The sequence below is a fragment of the Poecilia reticulata genome, linkage group LG17, assembly GCF_000633615.1.
Source record: "Poecilia reticulata strain Guanapo linkage group LG17, Guppy_female_1.0+MT, whole genome shotgun sequence".
In the NCBI taxonomy this organism is placed as follows: domain Eukaryota; kingdom Metazoa; phylum Chordata; class Actinopteri; order Cyprinodontiformes; family Poeciliidae; genus Poecilia; species Poecilia reticulata.
In genome coordinates, this window is record NC_024347.1 from 382,012 (window position 1) to 394,353 (window position 12,342).

At 40.3% G+C, this 12,342-nt stretch overlaps 2 protein-coding genes across 2 annotated transcripts in view; one reads left to right on the plus strand and one right to left on the minus strand.

The window, feature by feature from the left end:
- The window catches only part of astn1 (astrotactin 1), a 369,159-nt gene extending 366,464 nt beyond the window's left edge, over positions 1-2,695 (plus strand). The window contains exon 23 of the mRNA XM_017309852.1: positions 2,364-2,695. Coding sequence (XP_017165341.1) covers positions 2,364-2,601 — 238 coding nt within the window. The 3' untranslated portion in view covers positions 2,602-2,695. The remainder of the gene's footprint in view (positions 1-2,363) is intronic.
- A 3,488-nt stretch (positions 2,696-6,183) lies between these two features.
- pappa2 (pappalysin 2) overlaps positions 6,184-12,342 on the minus strand; it is a 66,158-nt gene continuing 59,999 nt past the window's right edge. The window contains exons 26-27 of the mRNA XM_008432917.2: positions 11,808-11,906; positions 6,184-7,191 (exon numbers count right to left, since the gene is read on the minus strand). Of these exons, the coding sequence (XP_008431139.1) occupies positions 7,096-7,191; positions 11,808-11,906 (195 nt within the window). The 3' untranslated portion in view covers positions 6,184-7,095. The remainder of the gene's footprint in view (positions 7,192-11,807; positions 11,907-12,342) is intronic.

Sequence of the window (12,342 nt, forward strand, 5' to 3'; positions counted from 1 at the left end):
AACTTCCGTTTCGGTCAAAGGTTTTAGAGAAGATTTTTTTGGGGGGCATTCTGGTGCTGTGTGGAGATTTTCTTCAGCAAGAAGAGAACAACGTGTACTAAAAGCAGCAAGGTGGCGTCTTTTAAGTCGCGGCTGCAATGGGTTGACTGAACTGCCCAGTCAAAGGCCAGAACAAAGTACATTTCAGAATCTGCGCCGTGACTTAAACCGTTCATGGACACGTGATCTGATCTGACCGATGATGTGACATGTAGCAAAGAAGAATGAACAAAAGAAATTTCACACAGCGTGCYRTGYTTCTTTTATTCTTAGTTGAAATATCTGAATAAACCATGTTCCGTTTTCCTTTTTTATAAGTAGTCACAACACTCTTAAGTTTTGGTGGTAATGTGAGAAAAAGTAAAAAAATAAAAATAAAAAAAACATAAGCGGAGAGAATGTGTTTTGTTTTCCAAAGCGCTGTGGGCGACTTCAGTGCATATCTTCGTATTGCGAGCCGCATGCGTTGCTCAGTAGCTTGATGTGTTGCGCGTCTGGTGGCTCTGGCGCGCCCCGCAGACTTGTGGTTTGGCGGAGTGGAAWTGTTGCGATGTGGAATTAGCAATTTGGCTGTACAAAACGAAAAAACTGTGCATGGAATGAATGAAATCTCCTCTCGCTGCCATTTCCCGACCTTAGATAAACACCTGACAAGAGTCGRCCACGCGGGCCAAAAAAGGATTGCGTGCGTCGGGTTTAATGGTTATTTATTGCGCCCGGAGTCTTGTGAGATGTCTTTATGTGAACTCTGTGTATCATGTTACCACAGGAGATGATTTTTCAGCTGGCCTGGTTTGGCCAAATGACAGTTTCAAGCATTTCATAGAGTCCCCTCGGCATTAGAGTCGTTTGGTTTCACATGGCCAGCTCTTCGCTCACCATTGGAGATTTAGCTTTTCATTCATTTTTCCACTATTTAGCTGCAGTTATTCCCACTCGGACCCCGAGCCCGCCGGTATGAGCGTAGGGTGGAAGTTGGAAAGTGTCCCCGACCGTACAGCTTTCCCAGTGAGCRGCGTCAGGGAGGAAGCAGCGGTGGATACGCTGGTCTCAGGTTGTACACAGACAGCCGTGTCTTTATAAACCAGCATCAGGGACGCAGCGTGATGGATGAAGTGTCTTTATGAACCAACGTGAGTTTCAGCCTGTCGGCAGCTTGGCAGCACATGAAACCAGAGGGGATTTTTTTTGTGTGTTTTTTTCGTATGTCCCGGTCGCTTACTAATGTCTTTACCACCAGCAAAAATTCAGCAATTTGTCTTTTTTTTTAAACTGCTATTATATTGTTAATTCACAATTTGACCATGGTGGTATCTGTTTGTCATATTCAAATTATGGCACCRTATCCTGTTGGGACAGTTTGACTTGTTTTTGTCGTTGCCGTTTGGCTCGAAATGTAAAATAAAAATCAACCTGGTGTTTCTAACGGGTTAGTAACAATGTGTGTGGGGGGTTACCAGGTTACGCCCAGTAATGGGTCTAATTAAACTCTACTGCTTCATCACAATGCGGTAGAAGCTCATAAAGTTTATTTCAGTAATTTAACTTAAAACGTCAAACTTGCTTATAAAATCAGATACTTATGTTGTATAAAAAGGTAAATACACACAAATTTACATTGATTCCATTAGCTGAAGGCCAGAATAAATAAAAATAAGATTGTTTTTAAATATTTGTTCAATCTCAGAAATGTACATTWCCTTTTAGAAACCAGAACTYGAGTTAAATTGAAGCAATTTTTGTCTTTCCACGTGTTTTTGTAGGTCAACTTGGTTGTTRCCTACAAACCTGTTCAAACTCTGATTACTCGTTTTCTATGACCCTTAGACTCAGGCCTTTCGAAAAACACTGACTTTGTTGTCATTAAGCCGCTCAGTAACTAACCTGGTGCTGTGCTTCAGGTCAGCGTTCATCTGGAGGACCCGCTTACGCTCCAGCCTGAATTTCCTGGCTGCTGTCCAGAGATTTTGCTCGGATGTTTCTCCACAACCTGCGTTAGTCACGATGCCGTGTGGAGAGAACACACACAGCARGACGCCGCCGTCCCCGTTTTTTCCAGTTGGGATTGTGTGCKTGGATTTGCGAGCTTTCCTATAATTCCTGTAAATATATCAATGGTTGGTGTAACCAAAAACTTTTCATCAGAGTTTAAAGGGCTGTTTTAAGAAAAAAGGTTTTTGGTGCTTTTGGACCTAAATGGGAAGCTTGTGCTGAACGAAATRATTAAATCGTTTACTTCTGAGTACTTTTAGACAGTCGTGCATYATCTTCCTGTATTTCGTCATACRTGCTTTTAAAGCCTCCATTTTTGTTTGCCCCAACAGGAAGGCGGGCCTCATCCTCTCCCAGCTGGACGAGCTCTCTCTGTGGTGTAAGGGCCTCTTGCAGGAGCCAAAGATCGGCCTTCGCCGGATGTCCCTCAAGTTCCTGTCCTGCCGCTACACCGACACCAAAGCCTTTGGGCTCAACTGGTCCGAGATGGGCCAGGACGTACACAAAGCCTGTGACGAACAGACGCTCACCGTCATGTACAACGACTACGGAGAGCCCAAGGAGCTCTAGAGGTTTGAGTTTCCCAAGGATCAGCACAGTTTCCTCACAGTTTCCCAAGAAAACAAAACAGATTTTACAGTCAGCTGGCAAGGCAGCTGAGATTCACGTCWYWTYWMWWARTGCTGCACATTATTTGAAATGAAATCTGCTCAATTTACCTTTAATGATACTCAGAAACAAAGTACTAATAACGTTAGCTGTCATTATTAACACTGCTCTGTAGCATCAGAGCTTTTGGTCAATCTGTAAACTTTACTTCTTTATTCTAATGAAGAGTTAAAATTAAAGACATTTATTTAAAATTAAAGGAATAGCAACAGTGGCCTCTACAATTTTGAACTTAGATAGATCCACACTGTTATATGTGGTTTATATGAAATCCTCTCAAGACAACAGTTTTCATCAATACAATTCTCTAACTTGATCCGAATTGAAGTGTTGCTCTTGGCTAGCACCTACCAAACAATGAGATTAATAATCCCACTTTTCTTTATATTACATTGTGACATTCCTCTTATCTGCAAAACAGACAGGTTACTTTTTCTTTGAACTGTCACACTTGAGAAGTTAATGTAGAGTATTATGCATATGCATYTTAATACATTAGGACATCATCAAAATGTTTCTTTATTTCAGTAATTCAATTTGAAAATTGAAACAAATAGATTCAATGTTCATTTTTATTACCGTAGCTTACAGCTGATGAAATTCCCAAATTTGTTTKCTTAGCAGATTTGAAAATGACATAAGAGCAGTAAAAAAAAAAAAAAAAGTGTTAAAAACGAAATGTAAAAATGTATGACCATGTACCATACAGTGAATGCATTCAATAGTCGGTCCGGTCGCAGTCTGCCTTTGGCTCCGTTAACGAAGACCAGGTTGGCATTGCTTCATCATCCCGTTGTTGTTAACCTTGTTGTTTTGCTCACTTTTAATCACCATAGTTTTTTTTTTTTTCGTCCACTCATTGCTCCAACAATATGTTTGGATGCAGTCCTCTTGCAAATAGCCAGCTTCTTGCTGGGTTATTTTCAATAGTTGTCCCTATTATCATGTAAGACGTAATATAAATTTTTTTTAAGGAAATAATAATTTGATTTTCCCATCTTCGGATTTCATTTTCTTTAAAGCCGCAGCATGTAACTTTTATGAAAACTATGCTTTGGATATGTTTGTTGAAACTGTCACTATGCTGTGACAGWATAAGACATGTAATCTGTGGTTGTGGCGCTATCTGCAGAAACGACCAATCAGAGCCAGGAGGAGGAGGGTCTTAGCGCTGTCAATCACCCTCATGTACACCTTTTGTAAAAGTTGCATATTGCCGCTTCAAGGTATGAAACTAATCAAAATTATTGGAAATAAATACTTAGAAGATATTTATATTGTGCAATAGGTGCGTAATTAGGCATTTTTATGATGGCTTAATCCACTGATGCTGTCCTGAATTGTCGCTGGGCAGAATTTTCTTTCTTTGGTGGGCCTCCGTATTGAACTATGCTGGTAGAAAGGTAAACAAAGTACATGGAAGAAGTGTGGAGCTGTTTTAGAGATTTTAAAAAAAGGTTTACACTGTACRTAACATTATCATGAAGTTTTAGCGACGATATATATAACCTGAATGTAGTGTTGATACTTATTTACCGTTGTAAACTATTTGTTTGAAATAACTCAAACTCAAGCCGTGTTGACTTACTTCAGTAATAACTTAAAAAAAATAATTTCTAACAGTATTTTCTTAATCCTTTTAATGTTCAAACAACATCAGTTTTAACCAGCAGTAAATCGACACTGAAGCTGCAAAACAACTGTGTCTTAATATTCGAAACATTTGTTTGTTTGTCATTTAAATGTAATGATWTGTTCTGGAAAACATCTCATGTTGTGCTTGAAACAATTTTCTTTAACTTCGTTTATAATTTTAACAATATGTCTGAGGGCCATGTCGATGATTGATGTCAGAAAAAKATTTTTTTTTCTTCTTTTTAACAAATCTAACGTGTGAATACTAAAATAAACGCCTGTAGATTTTTGTATAGATAGTAATACATAATTACATCACGATTTAATCTTTTACTCCTGTATATACGATATTACTCCTTGTGATATTTTACTGCATTGATGTGTGCTTTAGTTAATATCTTAACAAACCTACATATAAGCTGTGTATTGTGGTTTTTGCAAGATTAATGCACTGATTTTGTCCCTGTGAGTGATATGATTGTAATTTTGGGAACACTGGAGCAGTTTGGAGGTGAAATTAAGGACCATTAAAAAAAATAAAAATAAAAAAATCAGAAATCTGTTTTTATCTTTGAAAATGTTTCTGATCTGCATGAAATCCTGTTTATAATATGTGTCAGATAAACTACTCTGAGTTTTCATGTTGACCTTTGCTTCTTTAAGCAACGAAGTTTTTCACGGCACTAATGGTTTGTCTGTCAAATCTTTAATTTGTGCTCCACAGATGTTCCTGCTCCTGTTTTACTGTCAGCTTTCTGTGACAGTATTGAGGCTGGTGTTGCTAATTGTTGTTGCAGTTCTGACCTCAGTGCTCAGACTGCTGCCCAAATGTTTCATTGAAATAAAATAATCCTTGAAAAATGTGTACGGTTTGTGTGCGTCATGTATAACTATCCAGGTTCTGAAAGTTCATTGTTGCCAGATTTTTGTACATTTGATGTAAAATTAGATTGGGTTCTACAAAGCATTTTTATGATTCATTACTCCCTCCCCAATTTGCAATGYAGAGATTTTAGATGGTAGACAGTGGTTGGGTTCGCAGCTAAAATCCCAAAAACTTCCTACTTCCAGATATACCTTAATGTATATTAAGATATATCTGGTTTGCATACCAGATATATCTTAATAGGCATTAATATACCCAGTGGAAACTGTCTTGGCACTAATAGAAAAGCTAACATCAATAGTAATTTTTATTTCCGTTGTCTGGGTTACAGCCAATCAGCACTCTTGGTCTGGCAGTTTAGCAAACGCCAGCCAATAGCATGTCAGCTTTCCAAATGGCATTTCAAATATGATGATGATAATGATCGTTATTCTCGACCAGCCTCTTTTTTTTCTGTTGGTTTGCAGTTATTACATTTCCAGATGCTGGATGAAGTGGTGCAGAATGAGATGTTCAAAGAATGAACACCGGTTCAAAGGGCAACCCCACTTTAAACATCACCTGTTTATGTCCCTGTGTCTGCATGATGCCGTTTGTTCATTAAGGTCTTGTAACAAACTTCTGAGGCCTTCACATCTCAACTTTTTTTTTAACAATTTAAGTGGCTTCTGTAAGCAGTTAGTGAATTTTATTTAAAAATAAAAAATAAAATATATATATACATATATATATACACATATCAGAGAATTAAGCATGTTTTTAACATTTAATTATACTGGAGTAAAGTACAAGCAAAACAAATGTAAAAAAGTAAGAACGTAAAGACTGTCATTGTATGCAGATTACATTTCTCAGCAGCTCACGTGTTTGTGTCAGAAGAACGCTATGTAAAGTATTCTTAATTTAATCACCTTGAATCCCTTTATAAACAGAGATATCAGTCAAAAAGGACATGATTCAAGTCTGTATAAAGTTGGAATTTTATTATATTGAGTACAAAGTACAGTAAAATATCACAATATACTTTAATTGATCCTATGTACTGATGTGTTCCCTCGTATTGGTTGGTGACTTGACACCAGAATCTGTCTGGATATGGATGAAGTCTGTGCTGAGTGAATGGACTGCCTTACACTTCAGTTCATGTCACCTTCACCGTATGTGCAGGTTTGTTTCAGTGGTACTGATAAGAGCATAGAGAGGATAATACATGTGTTTACAGTCAATATCTGAAATTACACAATGTTCATTTAGATTTAAGAGTAACTGTCATAACTAGGATGCGTGTCCATGCACTGCCGCTTCGGGAAGCCCAGCTGCATAACACAGTAGCACAATAACATAATGTGAACAGTGATATAAATATAGCAATGACCTGTTTGACTTATAGGTGGCCTTGTGGGATATACTGGATGATGCAGATATACGATCTATACACGTTAGTCTATACATGTGTTTCTCCAGTAGCCTTCGGCCATGAGGAGTGGCCCGACTAATCGGATCCAGAAACGTACTTTAGCTCGTTCATAAGTGATTTGATCCAATTATGATGACTTTATTTCTGCAGGAGGGCTGCAGCGTGCTAGGTTCTGATCTCCAAAACAACCTTTTCTAATCTCTTAACATCTCAGCTAGGAGCAAGGAAACGTATCATGTCTGGATGTCATTCGATGTAATGACTCATTGGATGCAGTTTAGCAAGAAAATGAAATACAAATGGCATTTAGTCACAATCTTTGTATTGAAAAATGTTACACATCTGATTTATTTWTTTTTTTACTCGTGAATGTGATGCAGTTCGACTTTTGCTTAAGACAACTTCAGCTTCCTTTCATCTCTGCATCTTATTGCATCCCTCCCCCGGTTCCACCTCCTCAGTCCAAGGTTTTTACTTTGCTCTTGTTTTCTTCGGCATCTGGATCACGGCAAGTGCACTCGTCCTCGCTGCAGTCCACTCCAAACTGGATGACCTGTCGGTAAACAAACAGAATGATCTGCTAATCGAATTCCCAGACCTGCTGCAGAGATTGAGATCTGTAGGTCTTGTTCTCTGGAAAGGTGCGTGCCTCCTTACAGATGTCTTCTGTTTTTGCCTTTTTGTCAAACTCGAGCGTTTCAGATCAGCAGACGGATTTAAATATCAGACGAAGATAGCCCAACTAAGTCTGAATAGATGTTTTTGAATGATTGCACAAAGGGAAAAATGTAATCCAAACCAAYCTTTAGCTCAGCTCAAATTGGGTTATGCAGCAAAATGGATGATGTGAGAAGCAGAGGGCAAGTCCAAATTGTAATACTTACACAAATTGARAGCTTTAAAATAGACCAGTCACTGAAGCATAGGCCATTCATGCTTCAGTGTAGCAGAATAAAAACAATTCTGCAAAGAAAATGTTATAGTAGCACCAGTTATTAGGTTTTACATTGAGTCTTGAACAGATTTTTTTTCCATAATTATTTTTCCATTTTTCCATAAACTGAAATCTCTTTGGAATGGGAGGCAAAAACCTTTCACAGCACCATGAATATTTTGCTTCTTTTAACTACGTACAAGGTCTGTGTAGGTTTCGCCTACTTGAATTTAAGACTTTTTAAGACTATTATGAATAAAATTTCAGACCTCTACCAYAACAGAGATGTACAAAAGAATGCAGGGAACCAAAACTGACACTGCTGGGGTCTTTTTATGGCTCTTGGCAGCAGCTTTGTGCTTCTCACAGAATAAAACTGCCACAAGGCTCTCTAGCCAGCTAACCACTTAGCTAGCTARAGAGCCACGTGCTAGATGCTAATGAGCATAATATTAGCAGCTTGTTACAGGTAGCCTTAATCACCTTGAGTCATGACACAGTGAGTGAAGACGTCTGAACAACAAAACCCAACATAGAAAATGAGATCAAATACGAGTAGTCCCACCACAACAAAATTTAAGACTTGTGATTAACATATTTAATGCCAACCAAGATGTTCTTGAATGAATTTAAAACATTTTAAGGCAGTAATTTTAGATAAATGAATTTAAGGCTTTTTAAGAATGCGTGGACGCCCTGTAAATGGGGGGGAAAACAAAACAAGTAAAAGTGTGGTGAAATACGGAGAATAAGAATAGCCTTTAAGAGGGCCTCCCAGCTGAGTTGTTACATTTCAACTGTTGCAAGGAGCAAAACTCTGAATGGCAAAACCAGACAATAAAAACCACGTTTGCTTGGACCAACCACGCAGCATTGTGCCGGTGCTGAAAGGCGAGCGCCCTCGGTACTCGTCACCTCTCCTCACAGCTTCAAAGAGAGCTCAAAACGGCCCTCAGAAGGCAGATAAAGAGCACATCAAATGATCAGATGCTGGCCTTTGAGCGGCGAGAGAGCCTTGTCGGTCGTTCAGGAGGCAGAGGAGGAGGAGGGAGGAGCGCGCCGCCGTGGAGATGAACGGATGAACACATGTTAGGAATCAACAACAAGAGGCTGCCCGCTCTCGTCTAGGAAGCGAGCCATCACCACAGGTTGCAAAATAAACTCTGGTGCCCCGTGAAGCAGTCTGTTGCAAGAAATATAAACATTTGCTCCCGGAGAAAAGGAGTGGAAGGAAGACTGGGAAAAAGAAAAAGGAGAGCGGGAGGCAGAGGGAGGGGGGAAAAAAAACGATGACGACGGCGCGCAGTACGAGTTAGAGGGTAACGAACGTCGCTGCTAATTGCGCCCCGCTTGCGAGAGAGTCGATGGTTCGGGTGGGGAGCGGCTTCACCGAGGGCTCTTAACAAGCTGCAGGAAGGCACCAGCAGTGCCATCTAAGATGAGTTGGCACTCCTGTTAAATATTTCTCTAACGGTTTCATTCTGATTCAGGGATGCCAACTTCCAGCGAGCCTAAGAGCACTCCATTTTTTGAAGCTTCCTAACAACCTTTGGACGGGGTTCTGTTGCTTCATGCACACAAACAAAAGCCAAGTCCTTTGGGTGTTTCTGAGCATGTAAAAGTTACCTCCCACTGTTTACTGCAACACACTGAAAAATAGAGCACACATGACGGGAACGCTTCAATAAGAAGCAGTCGGCTTTGCATGCAATGAGAACCAAACAAGCCCTGCTGCTTCGTCTCTTTGGTAGACACACACACACACACACAGATTCCTATTAAGTCAAAGAACGTGGAACTTGGAGCACACACAAAGCCTTTTGAAAAAAACAAAAAACTGTACTTCTTGAACTTTTACACATCATTTCAGATTTCAACAACTAACTTTAGTGTGTTTTATGGAGGGTTTTACAGATAAAAATTAGAAAAGTCCGACGTACAATTTCTGTTCAGTTCCAYTGAGTCGATATTTCGTAGAATCGCCTATCGCAGATTGAAACGTGTTTTGGGGCCATTAGACCGTTTTAGCACTTTAACCCTGTAAACTCCGCCCATATTTCTATAGTCTTTGTCTAGGTAGATGTGTTTTCCATCTTCAAACTATTTTTCAGGACTGTCCTGTATTAAGCTCCATTTTCAGGCAACGTTCCCTGCTGAAGAAAAACTTCCCCACCGCATGAAACCGTCATCACTGAGCTTCATAGTGGAGATTTTGTGCAATGCTAGGTTTTTTTCCACATATACCGTGTTATCTGTAGGCCTGATTTGTGGATTTCACAACTCATAACTGTACTGTCAGCAGAYTTTCCCCTACAAATCATGAATTTATGCAACTCCAAAGCCTGCATGGGCAACTTCAGTGTTTCTTTAACTATTCCTCTCCTTGTCCGCCCATTTAGTTTAACTCTTTTTTTAAAGTTAAACTAGAGTTAATCTTTTAATCTTTTTTTTTTTTTGCCATACTTTTTCCATTCATAGATGATAAGACTGAACAGAGCTCAATGTGATGTTTAGTGTTCAGGATATTTTTGATAAGCTAACCCTGCTTTCAAATTCTCCACAATTTTTACCTAAATTCTTTGTTTGTTGGTCTCATGATCTTGTTTGCTCACCAAAAAGCTGTATTTTATTTCTTAATTCGCATATAATTAAACTTGTGTTTATTTAGGGGTATCAGAGTAAATGGATTTGAACAAAGTTAAGATATTTACACCAAACCTCCCTATTGTTTCATTCCACTGAAAGCATCTATGCACTACTCTGTTGGTTTACCGCATCAAGAATCCCAATGTAGGTACATTTAATTTTCTTTTTGTGAAGTGTCAAAATGTGAAGGGTTTCATGGACAGAATCGTTTTCCAAGACGCAGTAGTAGCAGAAATTTTAGCTCCTCGTCTGTGTGTTTGAGATTTGTATGAAACAAAAATGTAACAAACTGGAGTGAAACCCAATGCATCATTTTCTTGAGTACCAGCGGAGGAAAAAAGACCATCCTGTGTCAAAGCCTGTAATTTGTCACACCTGCATGACTCCATAGAAACGGTGAATTTTTGCAAAGACACCCACCAACCCTCCCTCACCCCCTCCGGTCCCAACCCCTGCTCCGTAGCTCTGCTGCAGTCGCGGTCAGGATGCTGACTCTCCCACCGACTGAGCTTACTTCCACAAAATACGACCCCCGCTTGCTGAGCTGCTGTTTTACAGTGGCCGAGGAAACCGCAGCACGTCAGACACCTCTAGCTGCTCCCACACATACCCCCCCCCCATACCACCACCTCCCCCTCTGTACTCCAGTAAAATAAAAGCAGTTAGTGGCAGTCTGGCAGCTCATTTATTATGACGGCAGCTACAGACTCGCTGAACTCCTGCTCGGCTGAGGAAGGAGCTGCCAGTGAGTCATGGCGTGCTGCGGACATGAAGGAGACAGTGGAGGTTTTCGGCCAACTGTAGGCCGTACGAGTTAACGGGCAGGGCCCCCCGAATGAAGGAATATGCGGCTGTACAGTAGCCAAAAAGGGGGTATATTGAAAAAAAAAGTGGCGGGGGAGGAGGGTGGACTTCCCTAATGTCCACATGGGAGAGACGTTGTCATGAAGGCATGGAAAAATAGGAAGAAAAATGTGTTTATCCAGGGGCAGCTGAGGGAACAAATGGCTTGTGGTTTCCTGCGCTGCTTGACCTGGACTCACTCGTTACTATTCATACCATTTCTCCTAGCCACCCAATAGGTTCAGTAGCCATTTAGCACAATTACTGCAATGAGATACTTTCTTTAGTGAGCAAACATCCAGCGATTTCCTAAAATGTATTATGCCTGAACCATAAAGCATCCTTCTATAGTCAGTTCACATCTCATATATTGCTTATGCAACTTTTAGTGACAGAAAAATCAGAAGCAGGGAGTTGTACACAGGTGCAAACTTGTGTTTTTACAATGTGAGCAAGTCGGCTCTGTTGTTTCTGAGCACATTAAACAGACCAAACAGTCACATCTACTAAAAGGAGAAAGGAAACTAACATGAATCTGTGTTTATTTGCTTAGCAGAGGTCTCCTGCACCGCAGCGCAGCACTCCTGCCAAAACCGACTCTTTTCTACAACTGTAAACAGGAAGAATCTGAGTCTGAATGCAGCTTAAGCATCTAAGATTCATAATGATTCCAGAATACTAAACTCTGTCCTAAGAATCTGATGGAAAACACATCTGACAGCGTTAAAAGGGAGGGAAATCGATACCTTTCGGGTGGAGAGCGTGGACGAGCAGCAGTCTCCTCCGTCGTACTGGCAGTAGGCCCGGTTGTTGATGGTGTCGCACCAGCCGTCCCCTCCRAAAGGCTATACAGGAGAAAAACAAGAATCAGGAGACGACCTTCCTGCAAACTGTCATTTCACCCCCCCACCCGCACCTCACACAGCACAAAAGGCTGGGAGGGCAGAAGATGAAACCATGACTCAAGACTTTACCAGGAAACAGATTTTCTCAAAGTTGCTCACATCGTCATACAATTAAGTTGTTTGGGACAAAATGTCAGCGAGACAGATCAAAATAAACGCAGAGTATTTCAAGTCTGGTCCAAGCTGCATAATCAGAAATATCTSAAAATCTGTTGTGAGTTTAACGGTGGCTTTAACAGGGTAGCCAATGAAAAACAAACAATGACCTCTGTCCAGACCTGGATGTTTATTCAACAAAAAAAAATCTGATTTCCGAAGCAAAGTAAACCAAGTCGCAGCGATTGACGTAAATCCAATAAAAGTAGCTTAAAGTCTG